We start from the raw sequence: 20,473 nt of genomic DNA on the forward strand, positions 1-20,473 counted from the left end.
CAAAAAATCTTCATGGAACATGATCTTTACTTAATTTCCTAACGATTTTTGACATAAAAGAAAAATCAATAATTCTGACCCATACAATGTATTTTTGGCTATTGCTACAAATATACCCCAGCGACTTAAGACTGGTTTTGTGGTCCAGGGTCACATATACACTGTGCGGCCATTATCACACTCTGTAAAACAAGATATTCAAGATATGTTGTTAGACTTCATGCCAGTCACCCTAATTTAAATTCTGGACTACACAGAATACAAGCCCCTCAGTCAGCTATCACGGAGCGAGTTTATAAAAAGACACAGGGTAGATTTGATACCGGGTCCAAAAGTTCAACAGCCGGGCCGTGTTATCAAATGGCTGCCGGCGGGTGGTAAGAACAGCTATAGAAGTTTAGCACATTCTGTGATTCTGTCAAAAAATGGCAACAAATTCACAAAGTGTGTTTGACTTTCTCTAAGGCTTAATTGGCACAATGTTGTGGGAAGTCATTATTAAATAAAGTCATTATTTTTGCGTTCTTTGCACAAAAATATAATCTTGTAGCTTCATAACATTCCTGTTGAACCACTGATGTCACATGGACTTTATCAATTTTTGAAAGTGTCAGTTACATTGCTGTCTATGCAGGGTCAGAAAGCTCTTGGATTTCATCAAAAATATCTTAATTTGTGTTCCGAAGATAAACGAAGGTCTAACGTGTTTGGAACAACATGAGGGTGAGTAATTATTAATTAATGACTGAATTTTCATTTTTGAAAGAACTATTCTTTAAACGTAAAACAGAAACACAATGTACTGGCTTTAAAGAGTGAATATAGACTTAAGGAATAGCATGGTGGCTGTCTTTCATCTGTATGGGTATGAGTGGGAGCCATATCTGAAGAATGCTGAATCACTGCACTGCATGAACATCAGATTAGCAACAATCAAGTTAGAAATCAAAGGCACCTATAGGTATACTTCCTGTCTATGCTGAAACAGGAATTACAGTGTAGGAGTTTCAGGTGAACATAATTTGTATAAATGAAATGCACTTCGCTGTTAGTCATGCCACTTTGTAATGGCTGGGAATTGAGAACCGGTTATTATAATCTGTTCCAAATAACTCATGAACTGTTCTCGCACAATATGAATGAGACACAGAGTGCAACCAATTAGGTATGAATCCTGAACTCACTCTTTTGGTGAATCAAACACATACAGTTTATAATTTTGTTGCATTTAAAGAAGTTCCACTTCCAGAACAAAAATATACTGATAATTTACTCACCCCTTTGTCATTCAATATATTCATATCAAGATATTCGCTATAAGACCCTTCTTCCTCGGCCGGGATTGTTTAGAGCACTTTGAAGCTGCATTTAAACTACATTTTGGAAGCTCAAACTCGCGGGCACCATTAAGTCCACTATATGGAGAGGAATCCTGAAATGTTTTCCTTAAAAAACATAATTTCTGAATAACTGAAGAAAGAAAGACATGAACATCTTAGATGACAATAGGGCAAATTATCCATAAATCTTTGTTTTGTAAGTCAACTTCTCTTTTAAGCTTTCAAGACTTCAATCTGTGTAGTTACTGACTCGTTGTCAAACGTTTGCTTACTAAGTTTCTTATGCTTAAAATACAGAAAAAAACAGTAATACTGTAAAACATTATTACAATTTAAAAAACCTGCTTTCTATTGCAATTCATTTTAAAATGCCATTTATTCCTGTGATGGAAAAGCTAGGCAATACTCCAGTCTTCGGAAACTGTACTTACACTTTTGAACAGTAGTGATTGTCTGGAAAATTTAATTTACAGTAAAAAAAAAAAAAGGTTATAACCTTTTTTCAAAGCTAATGATTGACATTTTTCACACTAAGCATCGCTTTGCTGGCAGTAGCATCACTTCCCATCACAAAAGAAAAAAACATTGGTGGTTGAAGTAGGGTGTAGTGCTCATTTCCTGTGTGTGCTAAAACAGGAAGTTGTAGGTAATTTGAATAACGCAAGGGTTAAGAGTGTAGAAACTACACTTAGTAGCTGATCAGAGATCAGCTTTGTGTTTCAATGTTGAAGCCACTTGTACCGCACATCAGTGTGCATATTATGGTCTGCCTGTGAACGAGCAGAGGGAGGAGCCAGCACACTCACCACATTCAAAGAGTATGCAAAAAAAAAAAACAAAAAAAAACAGTGTTACCCAATTCAGTATTCATCCAAACCTGTATGAATTTCTTTAATTTGATTATTTTTTCTTCATGTTTAAAATGTTTTTTTTTTCTGTGTTCAGAAAAAAAAGGAAATTCATACAGGTTCAAAACAACCTGAGGGTGAGTAAATGGTAACAATTTTCATGGCTTTAAACAGCAAGAATAACACTGTTCTTTCAACAGTGTGTATTCTATCCTCCTTGTTTTGGATGTTTTGCAAGTAAAATGTATGTTCAAATCGATTCTTGACTTCTCTTTATGCTTTAGCAGTGTGTTTTTGTTTATTCATTGTCCCTTGAAGAGCAGACATGAGTGTCTGCTGGTATTTTTATATACATTATTGTTCAAGGTGCAACTGTAAATGTCTTCAAGCTTTATTCTGAGGTAGATGCACCTTAAGCTCTACTGACAGCATGTGATTACTCCAGAAAACTATTTTAGCAGTTTGTGAAAACTAAAGTAAAACAGAAAAGCTGCTGCTTCCATTTCTTTATAGCAGTGAATCTCAAACTTTATCTTTAAGTAACTTAACTTCAAAAGCAGACCTGTTTTACAACATTCTTGACTTACAGTATTTTGAAGAAAGCTAACAGAATGTGTCACTTATTTGTCAAGTTTTGAGGTTTTAGAATAAAATTCTGGTACAACCTGAGAAGTTAACAGAAAAGGAAAAACATTACTATGCAATACAGGCTTGCACAGTTGTATTATAATACTGTATAATTGTGTATGTAGGTAAATTATGGTATTTTAATCAGAAATTAGTAATTAAAATTAAATTTAAAAATTAATTGTAAAAACTGCAAGCAATATGTGCAGTTTAAGATCCAATGCAGAAATATAGTTGAAGTCAAAAGGTTATATACAGTCGTGGCCAAAAGTTTTGAGAATTACATAAATATTGGAAATTGGAAAAGTTGCTGCTTAAGTTTTTATAATAGCAATTTGCATATACTCCAGAATGTTATGAAGAGTCATCAGATGAATTGCATAGTCCTTCTTTGCCATGAAAATGAACTTAATCCAGAAAAAAAATCCATTGCTGTCATTAAAGGACCTGCTGAGATCATTTCAGTAATCGTCTTGTTAACTCAGGTGAGAATGTTGACGAGCATAAGGCTGGAGATCATTATGTCAGGCTGGGTTAGAATGGTAGACTTGACATGTTAAAAGGAGGGTGATGCTTGAAATCATTGATCTTCCATTGTTAACCATAGTGACCTGCAAAGAAACGTGTGCAGCCATCATTGCGTTGCATAAAAATGGCTTCACAGGCAAGGATATTGTGGTTACTAAGATTGCACCTAAATCAACAATTTATAGGATCATCAAGAACTTCAAGGAAAGAGGTTCAATTCTTGTTACGAAGGCTTCAGGGCGTCCAAGAAAGTCCAGCAAGCGCCAGGATTGTCTCCTAAAGAGGATTCAGCTGCGGGATCGGAGTGCCACCAGAATTTGCTCAGGAATGGCAGCAGGCAGGTGTGAGCGCATCTGCACACACAGTGAGGCGAAGACTTTTGGAAGATGGCCTGGTGTCAAGAAGGGCAGCAAAGAAGCCACTTCTCTCCAAAAAAAAAAAAAAACATCAGGGACAGACTGATCTTCTGCAAAAAGTATGGCGAATGGACTGCTGAGGACTGGGGCAAAGTCATATTCTCCGACGAAGCCTCTTTCCGATTGTTTGGGGCATCTGGAAAAAGGCTTGTCCGGAGAAGAAAAGGTGAGCGCTACCATCAGTCCTGTGTCATGCCAACAGTAAAGCATCCTGAGACCATTCATGTGTGGGGTTGCTTCTCATCCAAGGGAGTGGGCTCACTCACAATTTTGCCTAAAAACACAGCCATGAATAAAGAATGGTACCAAAACACCCTCCAACAGCAACTTCTTCCAACAATCCAACAACAGTTTGGTGAAGAACAATGCATTTTCCAGCACGATGGAGCACCGTGCCATAAGGCAAAAGTGATAACTAAGTGGCTCAGGGACCAAAACGTTGAAATTTTGGGTCCATGGGCTGGAAACTCCCCAGATCTTAATCCCATTGAGAACTTGTGGTCAATCCTCAAGAGGTGGGTTTACAAACAAAAACCCACTAATTCTGACAAACTCCAAGAAGTGATTATGAAAGAATGGGTTGCTATCAGTCAGGATTTGGCCCAGAAGTTGATTGAGAGCATGCCCAGTCGAAATGCAGAAGTCCTGAAAAAGAAGGGCCAACACTGCAAATACTGACTCTTTGCATAAATGTCATGTAATTGTCGTTAAAAGCCTTTGAAGTGCTTGTAATTATATTTCAGTACATCACAGAAACAACTGAAACAAAGATCTAAAAGCAGTTTAGCAGCAAACTTTGTGAAAATGTGTCATTCTCAAAACTTTTGGCCACGACTGTACATCTTACAGAATCCACAAAATGTTCATTATTTTACCTAAAAAAGAGGGATCACACCAAATGCATCTTATTTTTTGTTTAGTGCTGACCTGAAGATGATATTTCACATAAAGGACATTTACATATAGTCCAGAAGAGAAAATAATAGGTGAATTTATAAAAATGAGCCTGTTCAAAAGTTTACACACACTTGATTCCTAATACTGTGTTGTTACCTGAATTATCCTCAGTTTTTTTTTTTATTGTTTAGTGCTAGAGTACCTTGTTTGTCCTGAACAGTTCAACTGACCGCTGTTCTTCATAAAAAATCCTTCATGATGCAACTATTACAGAAGGTTCAAACGCTCACTGATGCTTCAGAAGGAAACATGATGCATTAAGAGCAAGGGGTGTAAACTTTTGAACAGAATGAAGATTCATTTTTCTTATTTTGGCTTCATTTCATTTTCACATTCATACAAAAGATACATACATGTTGGAAAGGGTTCAAATACACAAAAATGCTGAAAAACCAAAGGATTTTTTTTGAAGAACAACAGGCAGTTTAACTGTTTAGGACAAACAAGGGACTAGTGAACAACTATTACTAAAAAAAAAAAAAAAAAAAAAAAAAAAAAACACAGCTGTGGGTCATTCAGTCAGTTTTTTTTAATGTTTAATTTTCTCTTCATTTTTGATGGACTCTGACCTGATGGTTTGTCAGATTCGACACTTTCAAAGAAAGCAATACATTTTAACCAAAAATCAGCAAAGACGGTAACACAATAAGGTGTCATTTGTTAACATTTAACTAATGTATTAACATGAAAAACAAAGAACTATACATTACATTATTTACTCCTCTTTGTTTATGTTAATTAATAAAATTACAGTTGTTCAATATTTGTTCACAGTGCATTAACTAATGCAAATACAATTTGCTGATGCTGAAATTAAAGTTAACTATGATTTAAGTGCTGTAGAAGTATTGTTCATTCTTAGTTTGTGCTAACTAATGTTAACTAATGAACCTTATATAAAGCGCTACAGCAAAGATAATAAGAACACAGCATTCTACCAATCAAACAACGGCAGGCAAAATCCAAAAAGGCATATGAACAAAAAGAACATTTTCAATAGATCTAATTTAGATTTAGCAAGGCTTTGTGACAGGTGTCCACGGCTACTGGTTGCCACACAACAGTGGGTCACATGACAGAAGCAATAAACACACAAGCAATAAATGTGTTGCCATTAATTGGTGTCACCGTGACATCATGGTTGCCAAAACAAACACAGAAACACAATTATCCTTCTAAAATTGAACCAAGAAAAAAGAAAAGCACAAAAAGCCCATGGTGAAGAATGGCTCATTTGTTATGACATATCTTTTTGTTGTTCATTTTTCAGTGAAACACTCATCCACAATAACAAAAGTACACTGGCCTAAATATTAGTGTGCGAGATCTAGAGAAGAAACATTGTGGAATGATTTGGGCTTAATGGAATGTAGTTGATGCCAGAGCTGAAGCTATTTGTGGTGTTGGCAGAGGGCAGGGGAAGAGATGAGAGGGTGTAGCACAGCAGGAGGTGTGAAAATTAGCACTAGCAACCAGAGAGACAGAGAGAGAGAACTGTAGAACATACTATACACTACGACTTCAAATTGCCACTTTGGGAAGCTATTATGCCACATTTACGGATGAGAGTTCTGAGGTCCACTCAGTGAGACAGGCAATTGACATCCTTTGATATTACTGAATTACTGTATATTACTGAAAAACACTGAAAGTATAGGATATTCGTGGAAAACAGTTTCAGTCAAATTGCTATTAAAGGGGTCATGACATAAGAAATCAAATCATGTAAGAAATTAAAAAACTACTTGTTTGATCTGAGGTGCAAGGTGACGTCACCCAAGAAAAACATTTGGCGTTCAGTCGCCAAGAAGTTCACTTCCAGAACAAAAAATTACAGATAATGTACTCACTCCCTTGTCATCGAAGATATTCATGTGTTTCTTTCTTCAGTCATAAAGAAATTATGTTTTTTTAGGAAGACATTTTAGGATTTTTATTCATATAGTGGACTTCAATGGTGCCCTGATTTTAAACTTCCAAAATGCAGTTTAAATGCGGCTTCAAACGATCCTAAATGTGGTTGGAAACGATCCCAGCCGAGGAAGAAGAGTCTTATCTAGCGAGTCTTTGTATAGATATCAGAAGGATCCCAGCATACAAAACAAGTTACAGATATGATGGCAGCTGCATTACAAATGGTAAGTAAATTATTTCATAATGCTTTGTCTAGATGTTAGTAATTTTTTATAATGTTGTTAAAACACTTGCATGCAATAGTGAGGGGGCGTTGATAGCATTTTCTATGCAATGATGTTAGCCAATCATGGCCGATTACTGAGAAGCCTTAAAGGCCACACACCTTAAAACAGGTGGTTTTAAACAGAGGGCCAGAATAAGGGTTGGAAATAATAATTTTTCCATTAATTATTTGATTTTTTTGTGTAAAAAAAACTTAACATTTTAAATAAACCTCAAGGAACATTAAAATAATAATAATTATTATTAATAATAAAAAATATCCATGTCATGACCCCTTCAAATTCAATTAATAAATTCAATTTCAAAGTAACACATTGAATTAACTTAAAACTTTGAAGTAAATAGCCTGGAATTGTATTTTCTAAAAATAAAAAGCACTTAATCTTTGTTGCATTGAAAAAATATTTCCAGACATATTTCAAATCAAGTTCACCTAAGTTCCCCATTAGGTTCTTAAAACTCGGATGTGCTTAAGTAACTGAGCACAAATGTGGCAATCTTTTGACTTTTATTTTTGTTTCTTTTTGAATACATTTTATAACTCTTTTTTCCTCTTTATAGATTCACTGAACTCATTCATTTGATTGGAAATGGCTGAGAGTTCTTGTCCTCATAAAACTTTTCACTGCATTTAAAAATTAACATTACAGGCCACGAAGAGCAGTCACTGCAGTGACAGTGAATTGTAACATTATTTCCCCAATCATGAAAGTTTTATGCCATAAAGAACAAATGTTCTCACATCACTCTTTACTTGTGTGATAAACATGGTGAAACATCCTGAAACCACTGCAAGACGTGCTAAAATGTTTTAAGATTTGAAATAGTGGACAAACAGTGTAGACGCAATCAAGAAGGATCTACAATTAGGCAAGAGTACTTCTTCCAATTATATTAGACTAGAATGAAAACCATCTAATGTCTATATTTTAGTGAATGCATACTACACATCTTTATATGGAACTTCCAAAAACACCATTTACTGTCTTAAAGTCTTGAATCCAAAAACCCATATTAAAACACAACTTGCAAAACATTGCTTCCTGAAATTCTGACAAAACTTACTACATTTTTGCATTAATCGGTAAATGGACTCCATTACTAATAGTGTGAGATTTCCGCATTTCACAAATCGTTTGAATCATTACTTCCTGCAATATTTTTGGTGCAAAAACAGCCATTTCACAAAATATGTTTTACACATATGGCTCATTTATCAAATGTGAAAGAACAGACTGTACAATTAAGCTAAAAATGTGTTATAAAATCATTAAAATCATGAAATATATTAAACTGATACATTATTTATATTTTTCTTTATTTTAAGAGTAATCAGGTACATCTGAAATATTAAATACCCAATGTTTTAATACAGATTTGTATGTAATCCAAACATTTAGATGACCAAAATCCATACACAAGGCTTAAATAAAGCAGTTTTTAATTTAATCGAGCAAACTTTATCTTACTTCCTTCTCTTTATTTTGATAATGACAACAGATTTACAGTAGGTGTTCTGACCTACTCAGATAAGCTGAAAAAATGTACACAGCTCTAGCAAAATGACACTTTTTCTGCCAAAAAGGGAGTCCTCTGAAAACATGTCGCAAATCCAATGCTTTATAACCATGTATTATTAGTATAAAGTATTTTTCATAATATTGAATACTGCATTTTAAAGAAGATTAAACCATCCATGAACAATTTGCAAAATCTATAGCCACTCAAATCCATGTGTCCTCTGTAGACCTCACACAACTGCATAACACAATCTCTTTGCTCTGCATGCTGTAAGACAGTCAATAATCTCCAATACATAGACAGATGCCATCACAGTCACCCTGCCAATAGACGCACAAACACAAGGCCAAAGTTCAAAGAGCAAACTCTGAACACTAGTAGTATTTGTAATAGCATTACACACTCTTCCAACAGTGGACCACAAACATGCAATTACAATTTTAGTTTATTACAATGCAATGTACTGCTATTGCTGCAAAGTCCGCGTAATAATTTCTCAGGCCCTTGTATCCTGGATGCACTCTAGTTTTCTGTCCCATCTATGCACATTCTGTTGCTTAACACTGCATTACTGCTATCATAAGTCCAAAGCCCTGACAAGCTCAATGCCTGCTGACGTTAAAACCCCATGAGCCAATTTCCAGAGAGTTATACATTACAAGATAGCCTCCACATGACCTCTGTGTTTAGGGTGTACATTTTTTTGTTTTTTTTGGACAGATCGATGTAAAAGATTTAGAAACAGAGTTCTTAAGTCTACGGTACTTTTTTTTGTAATCCACAGACAGTGGTGAAACGATTCCGGCTTTCATTTCTCTATTCAGGAGCCCAAGACAACCCACAATGACACCGTTTTGCTCTCTGCAAAAGATGACTACAGTGCTTCCATGAATTCACCAAAAGCGTGCTGCATACATGTACAGCATGAGCATTTTGTTGCTCTACAGGAACTGTACATAGCCTGCAAAAATAAATAAATTTAAACATCCCCAATAAATTTGACATCCCCGATTCATTGTGTTTATTAAAGGCACAATATGCAAGTTTTCACTGCTAGAGGGCGCATATTCAAAACAAACAAAAAACAAAGGCGTCGTTGGATGATGTCGTGATTGAATGTGGAATCATTGGATTTGTTGTCTTTATTCCCACAGCCGATGCAACCAGTGTTGTTTACGATGACGATGACGAAATCATTTCGTTGACGCCACTTTTTTTCATGACGATAACGAGACGATGACGAGATAAAAATGGCTCGATGACTAAAACATGACGAGACGTGTGTGAGTTTTCGTTGACAAGACTAGACGAAAATGCTAGTGGGTGGTCCGTCAGACGTTTAAAATGCATGACATTTCTGCTTATTGTGCATGCCAATTAAAACCGAAAAAGTATCTGCTGCTATGGCAAGCCGTTTTAGCATTAAATACTCTTTGCCATACTAGTATGGCAAGCCGTTTTAACATTCTATCCTTGTTTGGTTACGCTCAACATGTCACATTGTTGTCACTCAGACAGACAGACGATTAACCATGATGGCGGCAGTTTGCACACAGGGTGGTCGCAAACGGTGAGAGGACCTATGGGTGTATTTCAATTATATGTCTTTTATGTCTAAAACCATTCCTTCATTATTGTAATTATTGGTGAAAATAGTCGATCCGGAAGCTCACATTGTGTTGAACTATAGATCTGCTATTTTCACAACTTATAAGTGACACTACCAAACAGCAACATACTTACTGACCTACATTAATTTGTTAAAAGACTTTTTCCCCTTTTTTTGACTAAAACTAGACTAAAACCTTTTTGACTTTTCGTCGACTAAAATTGGACTAAAACTATCACATTTAGAAATGACTAAAATGAGACTAAAACTAATAAGCATTTTAGTCCAAAAGACTAAGACTAAATCTAAGATGGTTGTCAAAAACAACACTGGATGCAACCCGTCGGATGGATGAGCTAATGTATTAAAGACTTGGAAGCGGAATGAGGACGCTGGAGCAATTGCTAATGAAGGACAGGCGCGATACACAGCTTGAAAGCAGCAGAGCTTTTATTATGCCACAGTCGACTACTTTCGCTTCTTTCGGTCATGAGTATGTAGGAAAAAGCAGTACTGTTTTATAATACTAGATACATTTGAGTGTGTTGAAAGTTCTGTTATAATGCAACTCTGCATGTTCGTTACTCGTCTAATAAAATGCATAACATGTTAAAGTGTCTTTGGGGTTTCCGCATTTTGTACAAAATAAAACCGGAAAATCGAGGGTATATGACGTCACTGGCATGCGACGCATGATGACACGGTGTGTTACACTAGTTAAAATTGTTTGTTTCTTAGGACTTAAAAATTCTTCGAAACATTTGGGATAAAATAAGTACACAAGTCAGCAAAATATATACCACTGTTCTAGTGGTTTGGATATTTTAATCAAAAAGTCTTACATATTGTGCCTTTAAATATCTTGGCTAACCTGATGGTGCTGATGAAGCTACCAATAAGTGTGTAGTATTCGCAAATCTGTTGAACACATTAAAGGTTTACTGAAGTGTTTTGAAACACACAGCGTTATGTGTTGACATAATTTCAACTGAAACAGAAAGCCAATAGCCAACAGCATTTTGTTTATTCCACAGCTTGGAGCCACTGAACTTGGTAAAGCCACATTTGACAGCGTACGATAGCCACAACCTCATCCATATCGCTATAAAACAGAGCATTCTATGAGGAATTCAAATAGGTCTGATACAGTTTGTAGTCTCTACTGACCCATGCATATGTTTGAGCGTGCTATAGTGTCTCTGGACAGGAAGAAACTGTGTGTGTGCTGCAGCAGTTCGCATTGAATCATTCCCTATCCCCTATTTAGTGCACTATGTGCCATTCACTGTACAGAAAGAACTAATTCTGTAAACAAGTGAGGATTTCAGCCACAACTTTAGCGTCTATTTATAGTAAAGGGGGCGGGACTTTTTTCAGATTCTACTAAAAGTCAAAAAACGTCCATTTTGATTTTATGGGGACTTGAGCTACTCAGAATTCCATACATTTTACATACCTGTAAAAACTGTTGAAAATGATGATCCAAACCCACAATACATATTAAATATACAATATACACAAATATAATTTTAAGATTGTCATATTATATGTTATTATTAGCCATAACTTATTGTGTTCATATTGTATTGCAAAACACTTTTGCTTCTATTAAGGTGAGATACGGGTAAGGTTAGGGACAGGTTTGGTGGTATGGGTAGGATTAAGGGTGGGTTAAGGCGTAAGGGATGGGTCAGCAGTGTAAGTATAAATGTAATTACATAAATGAATTACAGATGTAATTACATATAGGTATTTTTAAAAATAAGTACAATGTAAAAACATGTACAGTTGGAATCGAAATTATTCAACCCCCTTGACCTGCAACACATTTTGCTGCAGAGAACACAATTTTGTAAAAGCAACTCAACAAAGGCATCAGTACACTATTAGAGAAATGTATAAATACACATTTGAGTCATTCTGAAAACGGAAGCTGATAAATAATTAAAAAAAAAAATCAAATTGGCTCTAAATGCTCATGTTCAAAATTATTCAACCCCTAAAAGTCAAATTTGGAGCAGAATCTTTTATTCTTTAAAACCGCCAATAAACGCTGCCTATAAGTGCTTTGAAGCTTCTGTCACCTCTCTACTGCAATCTTGGCCCATTCCTCGCCTGAAAAAGCTTTCAGATCACTCATAATCTTTAGCTTTCACTTTGCCACTTCTTTCTTCAAATTCAACCAAATATTTTCAACGAGAATTAAATCTGGAGTCTGAACAGGCCACTCAAGTACATTCAATGTCTGATCCTTGAACCAAGCATAAATTTTTGGATGTATACTTTGGGATGATGGCCCTTCAGGAAAGTCCACTGATCATCAGCTTTAGTCTTTGCACCAAAGGCATCACAATTCTTGCCAAAATGACCTGATACTTCAAAAAATCCATGATGTCCTTCATAGGTCATGGTTTCCACTTACTGCTACAATAAAACACCCCTCGAACAGGACTGGTCCACCCCAAAGTTTGACGATTGAAAATGGTATTCTTCTGCTCATAAGCTCTGCCTTTTTTGCACCAGACATACCACTAATCCATAGGTCCAAAAAGTTCCAGTTTGGTCAGATCACTCTATAAAACATTCTTGCAGAACTCCACATGTCTATCTTAATTAATTTTAACATGTTCACGTCAGCCTTTTTGTTCTTCTTGGTCAAGAGTGGTATTCGCCAAGATGCCCCAACATGAAGGCCATAATTGTCTAGTGTTCTTATATACTGCATTGAAATGTTCTTCCTCCTTTCGTTGGGTCATCTTACAAGTCTTTGGTTGTACATTGCAGGTTTTTCCTCAGTTGTTCTGATCAAACATTTTATGGTATTGTGCTTTTTTGTTCAACACCTTTAAAGGTTTTCTGGTACAACACATTTTAAACTAATGAATAAGGCTGCCAGCTGTGTCTCTAGGAACCTTTAATGCCTTGGAAATCTTCATATAGCCTTATTTTCTAAAGTAATACATTTATTTATTCTCTGTAGCTTCTCTATGGCTTTTGTGAGAGCTATTGTTGACTTTGTCATATTAGCTACTAAAACGTCAGCACATGCATGGGCTAACTGTATGTATGTGTAACAGCTCAAGCTAATTTTGTTTTCTAATAGAGTTTCTAAAGGCTTAATAATGTTTTAAGACAATTTTATTCCCCACCATACAAATAAGTGACTAAAAAAACAGCAATGTTAAACAGGGGTTGAATAATTATGACATAGCTGTGTTATTAAAAAAATCCTAGAACTCAAAAATATTACATGTTGACATTATCACTTTTAATATGCCAGTAACTGGTTATAGATGCAATTTTTTTAAAGTCCTGGATCTTCAGAAAAGCTTGTATTTGTAAACTACTGCAGTCTCTGGAGGGTTGAATAATTTTGATTGCAACTGTATGTACACAATAAGTTCATTGTACCAAGTGATTAATTTAAATGCAAGTACATAGTAGTTAAGGCCACCTAATATAAAGTGGGACCAAACATTATTATATAACTACATTAGTATGACTATGACAGGTTGCTCAAAAGACTACCCAAATTTGGTCATTTCTGCTTATTCAAAAACTCACTTTGAACCAATCAGAGTGAAGGTGTCATCTCTACTTCCTTGTTTTGAAGCCAACGGTCACCCTTAGCTTTATTTGAAAGTGCAATGTTTTTATATAAAACGGAGCAAAAAAACTTATGATAATGCATAATTGAGTCTGACACAAAACAATTATTTTTTTAAAGATGGCATTATTTTTGGCACTGAATGTTTTTATATGAATTCAACACAGGCGTCTTTAACGTCCATGTAACTGCGCTTGGCTGTTGATAGAGGAAGTGAGTCTTGTTGATGCTGCTGTGTTAAAAGCAGTCATTGTACTTGGTGATAGTCTCTGATTAGGACTTAACCACAGAGCATGCTGCTACCCTGAGTCATGTCAAAACAAATGAAAAGACAATGTGAACTATGAAACATCTGCTACAGGCAGATAGCAGAATGAGATCTACAGAGTTGGTGACGGGTAGCATGGGAGGATGTGGCAAAGAGACAATGAAGAGGGGAAAATGAAGAGAAAGTAATGTTTCAGTTACTTTGCATGTAAAGTCGCACATGCTTTTTTGAATATGACCAAATACACAAATATTTGACAGCTTATAGTGATATAAATCTGAACTGACTTTGCTCAGAGATTACAAATATTTTTTTCATGCATTTACCAAATAATGAATCCAACACATTCTTCTCCTGCAGAATTCAAGCTACCAATAAAAGAATCACTCATCAGCCGAACTGCTATTAGTGAAACAGTCAATTGCTAAGTAAGTGAATGAAACAATAATCCTCAACACTAGCTGGATTTCTATCCATTTTTACTTATTTTAAGGCATACTGCACTAAAAATGTTGAATTGAAACATCAAGATACAAATACAATATCTAAAATGCATACTCAGCAAAAAAAATGTAGATGGTCACTTGAGGTGGAACTTACTTTTATTCTATAAGAAGAAACACTACCAGTCAAGTTTTTGCACAGTAAGATTTTATGTTTTTAAAGAAGTCTCTTCTGCTCATCAAGCCTGCATTTATTTGATCATAAGATCAGTGTTTATTACCATTCAAAAGCTTGGAGTCAGTGTAATGTTTTTAAAGGGGGAATTGATTATAGAAATGAGTACTTTTATTTAGCAAGGATTCTTTTCAAATCAAAATGGTTGATAAGGCATTTATCATGTTACAAAAGAGTTCTATTTCACATAAATGCTATTCTTCTGAACTTTCTATTAATCAATGAAACCTGAAAAAATTCTACTCAGCTGTTTTCAACATAATAATAATAATAATAAATGTTTTTTAGCATCAAACCAGAATATTAGAAGGATTTCTGAAGGATCATATGACTGGAGTAATGATGCTAAAAATAAAGTTATTTTAAATAGTAACATTATTTCAAAATTGTACAGTTTTTGCTGTACTTCAGATCAAATAAATGCAGGCTTGGTGAGAAGAGACTTCTTTAAAAAAAAAAAAAAAGTAAAAATCTTACGGTCCAAATACTTTTGACTGGTAGCGTATATGCACAAACTACAATGGAAACATTTACCAAATACATTCTAAAATTTGCATTAGTAAAAGCCTTTAAGGATTTATTTTTTATTACTTATATTTTTTTAACTTGTATACTTGCATACAAACAATTTACTGTTGTGTATAAAGCAAGCCACAACAATACCAGAAATTCTTTGAGCTTCAGTAATATGTGGCAATTTGTTTTTCGTATCTGCACCTACTCGATCTGATATCTTGTGTTGCATGCTGCTCTTTTTCTTCTGAAACACACCTGTAAACCATGTGCCGCCTTGCAGGCGTGTGCTAAAATTGGTATTTTTCCATATAAACAAAATGCCAATGAGTTCTAAGCTGAGCTCTTTTTCATATCTAGCCATTAAAAATGCAGTTAATAAAACAAAGTGTGTTGATTTTAGGTCATGCCAGTCACATGAATGCAAATGTAGAGTAAACAGAAAGCTGGTGTCCTCAGGAGGCTTAGTTTTCCATGCACTGGTAAAACAAACCAGCTCTGCCTTCAGATAAATGTTTAGGGGACGTACACAATAGACCACCAGAAACGTACAGTCAAACCAAAATTACAGTCTGTGGTGTAAAAGGTTGCATTAGCAATTAAAAAAAAAAAAAAACACTTAAGCAAAACATGGTCTGAAGTGTCTGTATAATTTTTGGTCCCAAATTCATTGTATTTGTACCCAATAGTGGGTATAATATATCAAAGTTTACTTTATTTTGCTATCCTCACTTACATGAATGAACTATAGTGTTCTGCACCCAATAATAAAAAAATATCTAAAATTATATCTGGTGTCTGAATAATTTGAATATTTTTAATCTGTAAATATTCCAATATTCAAAGGGACTGTGGTCTTAAGAGAAACTCTCACCTCTCATCTCGAGGAACATTCTCACTGTGGTGCTCCTCTGCCTGGAAATAAAAAAAAAATACATATTTATTTAGTTGGTAACAGCATATTACATGTACAGTTATGATGTTTAAAATTATTTATTGATTGATTGATAGATAGAAAGTTCAAAAGAACATCAAGGATGCATTAAACTGATCAAAAGTGATGGTAAAAATATTAATGAATTTACAAAGATTTATATTTCAAATAATAAAAATATCAAAAAATAAATAAAAAGCAATAATATTTCACAAATGACAGATTTTTCAAGAACACTGAACAGAAATCATACCAACCCCAAACTTTTGTAAAACATTTTGTAAACAAATGTAAGTAATATGCAATATGTCAGAAATATATGCATTACATTTCTTCATTTAGCACTTTAAAGTGTCACCTAAAAAACTAAACTCAAAACAGAAACCTGTAAATTCAGAGTCCAAGTAGATCTGACCTGACTTTGTTTTTAATGCAAAAGTAGTGAAAGGGAAAACTGTGTCGTTTCGACACTTCTAACTATGCCATCCCATAAACTGCCGGTAGCACATTATAGGCAATTTACTGAAATAGCCATCTTACTGAGAGCCTTAAAATCCTGATTACCTGACGAGTGTCTACGCGCTGTTAAAAACAGCGTTTCCATAGGAACTAACTATAGCCCTCCAGGCATACAATGGATGTATATAGAGGCCACTTGGCTGCCTGGTGTCAGATGACTGTTAAGTACACATTTTACAATGATTGGATGAATATGCAGAACTACTGACAAAGGGTTTCAATTAGAGTCTTCGTCAAACTAGAAAACATGCTGTGAATCTGCAGATTTTCAGTGTAGTATTTACAAGCGCTATTAGAATGCATTGAGTAAATGCGCCATCCATCCATCATCGGGTGAGGGAGGTTCTCTTTAAATGGAATGCTGCAGGTCTACTCAATCACTCCTGACATCTCTATTGACTACAAATGAATCAAAGTCTATTTATGGGTTTGTTTTTAATCGGTTGTCAAACTGATAATGTGTGTTTTTTTATGGAAAGCCATTTGTTTATTTGACCTCAATTTTATAAGTCCAGATTACTCATAAATGACCAAATCATATCTTTGTCTTTTAACACATCTGTAATAAAAGGTCATGCTAGAAAAAAAGCACTTAAAATGTTTATATATTGGATAAGAAAAAAATAGTACAAAAATAAAACGACGATACAAAACAAAATATATCATTAAAATACTGTATAAATCACTTGATTTTCTAAAAATCAAACTGTCCAACAGTGACACCAGCGAGTAAAGTTATAGCACCTCCCCTGAGCCCATTGAGTTTTAACAGACCTCCCTAAAGCATGTGGTGGGTTTGGAGGGGGTGGTCATTGAGAATAAATAGGGTAAAGTCACGTGAGAGGAGGCAATGTCTCCATCATGATATGATTAGATATAACTGGTTTTGTTCAGCTGTGATTAGTTCATCTGATAAATCCCGCCTCTTGTGTTCATGCGTGTTCTGCGTTCACAAATCAGTCTGAATCAACAATATAATGCCGCTAATGGGAAGACTCATTTTTTAAAAAGGCGTAAACACCGCACACACTTAAATATAACCACTTTGTTATGTCTAAATTAGACTTAAAATAGCATGAAAACATGATGTGTGGGAGTTTTTAATAAAGCCTGGAGTACACTACATGATTTTTGGCCTGATTTTCCACCGATTTACAGTCTGGAGAAGTTGACGCCAGTTGCTAAAAGTTGACAGATTCCAAAGAAAATCACGTTTTGTATAATGGTCACTGACTCAGATTTTTTAGCTACAGACTAGGGCTGCGCAATAAATCGCATGCGATTGTCATGCGTATCTCATCAGTAAAGCCGGTTCTGTGATTAGTAGTAAATCTCCATCACCTGCGTTCAGATGGCGCGGTATTTAAAACACTGAGCCGTAGATCACTGAAAAGCTACGCAATATCTCGTTTAAAATCGCGGATGAATCGCATTCGATTTTGAACGCGATATTGCGTAGCTTTTCAGATTCTATCCAGTTGGAGGATATCAAAACATGTTTGATATTTCAGCCGATTTTAGAACCTATATTGTTTTCATTTGTTAAGTGTCTCCTAGTAACAAGGTGCACGTTTCTGCATGAGTTTGTTGTGTTCGGAACAACTTTAAAGTCTGGTAGTGTCCTGTAGTGTATGATGGCCAGTAGGGTTGTGCCGATAGACGATAGTATCGTGTATCGTCGATAGTCAGAGATATCTGTTGCTGATGGCTTTGACTATAGTAAGACGATTCTCTTCCGTGAAGATAGCAGAGAATGAAACCGAAAGTAAACTTGAACAGAACTACCATCAGCGCTCTGTACACATGCACTACCCTTAAAAAACGAATAAGGAATTTATTACATATTGACACATTTACATATTATTAAATAAATTAGCATGATAGTATCGTGCATCGGCGATCTCACAGGCTGACGATAGGACGATATGAAAATTGAGCATATCGCCCAACACTAATGGCAAGTTTTCTTTTGCCACTATTTGCAAAGTCGGTAAGTGTATGATGCCTAGTGTTTCAAAAATCTTTTCAGATTTTAAAAGTTGTGTAGTGTATTCCAGGCTCAAGTAATCAGCTTGGTGAAATTTTAAATAAAGTAATTTAAATGTCGGTGACCAATATTTACCAAAACTTTGATGATTGATGTTACGAAAAATTCAAAAATAGTTAAAAGTTTAAGAGCAGGTCATACAGGTTTTCGAAAAATATATTTTTTGCAGGTTGTAACGTAGCTATCCTTCAATGTAAACAGTCTGTTGTTAAACAGAAAAGTGCATGATAAAGAAAGAGTCGATTCTGAATCGCCTTTACAAATCGTCATATTTTTTTTTTAAATCTTTTGCCCGTTACCTATTTATTTCACTCTGTAACAAATTAGCATAATCCCTGCCTGCCCGTGAAATACGAACACTTCCGATAGTTAGCGTGCTTAAACCATGTCGAGAAGACGCTGTGTTCCATGATTCCACAGCAACACAATTTGAACCTTTCGTTGTGTGATAGTCATTTACCGAGGACTGCTTCTCTAATCTTGGCAAATTCAATGTGGGAATCGCTGAACACTTGTCCATGAAAGATAAGTCTGTACCTTATTTATTTGAACCAACAAGTGTCTCCCAACCACAACCTGTAAGTACTATTAATACATTGTGTACATTTTCAATAGAGTGCTCAAAATCAAGTTTTATGTGCTAATATGTGATGTATACCTAGTGCAGCTTTAGCTTTCCAGGTAAAACACTATACTACTGTCTTACTAAAATAGTTCTGGTAATTCGCCGTGAACCCACTATTTCCTAAGAATGTGTTGATTAATGTAGACTGTTGTTATTCTCATTACTTTAATAATAAAGAATGTAGACATATTTTGGTTTACAAACTGCATCGTTTCATCAGTTAGCCATGTTAGTACTCGGCTAACACATCCACCATTATTGTTTTGTGAAGTGTTTCATTTCCGACATTTTTCAATTGTATATGAAAAGACCAATAACAACAGATTTGACCAGCTGACCAATCAGAGCAGAGTAGGCTTATCAAAAGGAGGGGTTTACAGACCATTGCAAAATGATTTTAATATTAAATGTATATTCTGAGACAATTATTTAGAAAGAAAGAAAGAAAACATTTTAAGGCTTTGCCTCCTCATTTCATAACACCACCGCACACCACTGAGATATATAAAATAATATTATTTTATGTGCTATTAATAACATGGACATCAACTGAGAAAGCCTAGGGGAAATAAAGTTGCCCTATAATTGAACTTTAGAATGATTCAGTTATACTGTAAAGAATTGTAACCCACTTTCTTTTGACTTCACTGTACTGTGCTTTGCCGTTTGTACTTATGTAATGAACCACCGCAGCACATTCAATAGCAAGGTCATTTAAATATTCCCCTGATGCTGGCTAGAAATAAAAAACTATTCAGATCAGATGGTGTATTTTTTAATTTTAGTAATTCCCATGCTGCATTTCACATACAACTGGCTTGACTATTCTAATCACCAACACAGCAAACATATAACCACAATTTGTAAAGGGTTATTTTAGTATAATTGAAATACTATTATAGCTTTTATCATATTTCAAAATTGTCTTTTATTAGTTAGTTATTTCAGCACATCAAGTTAAACTAAATAAAAATGAGAGATGTTGCCTTGGAAACTGGTTTAAAAAGTGATAGTCAATTCCCATGCTGCATTTCTTCTTTCTTTCTTTTTTTTTAAATATGTCAAGCAATGGTTCAGTTTCAGTATGACATTTTCATGTGGTGTAAAACATGCTTACTACATAAATACTAGTACAGATTGATGTAACAAGATTTTACCACCTCCACTATTGTCAACTGAACAAACACAGCCCCTCTAAACAAATGGAGAACTATAAATGGAATTTTCCATCCCCTTT

The 20,473-nt window shown here is 35.0% G+C and overlaps 1 protein-coding gene across 3 annotated transcripts in view; it reads right to left on the reverse strand.

Annotated features, from left to right (window-relative positions):
• tmem131l (transmembrane 131 like) overlaps nt 1-20,473 on the reverse strand; it is a 70,755-nt gene that overhangs the window by 46,484 nt on the left and 3,798 nt on the right. For all 3 annotated transcript variants that reach the window (XM_073842097.1, XM_073842098.1, XM_073842096.1), the window contains exon 3: nt 15,986-16,026. In XM_073842097.1, coding sequence (XP_073698198.1) covers nt 15,986-16,026 — 41 coding nt within the window. The remainder of the gene's footprint in view (nt 1-15,985; nt 16,027-20,473) is intronic.

Source organism: Garra rufa, chromosome 6 (assembly GCF_049309525.1).
Source record: "Garra rufa chromosome 6, GarRuf1.0, whole genome shotgun sequence".
NCBI lineage: Eukaryota > Metazoa > Chordata > Actinopteri > Cypriniformes > Cyprinidae > Garra > Garra rufa.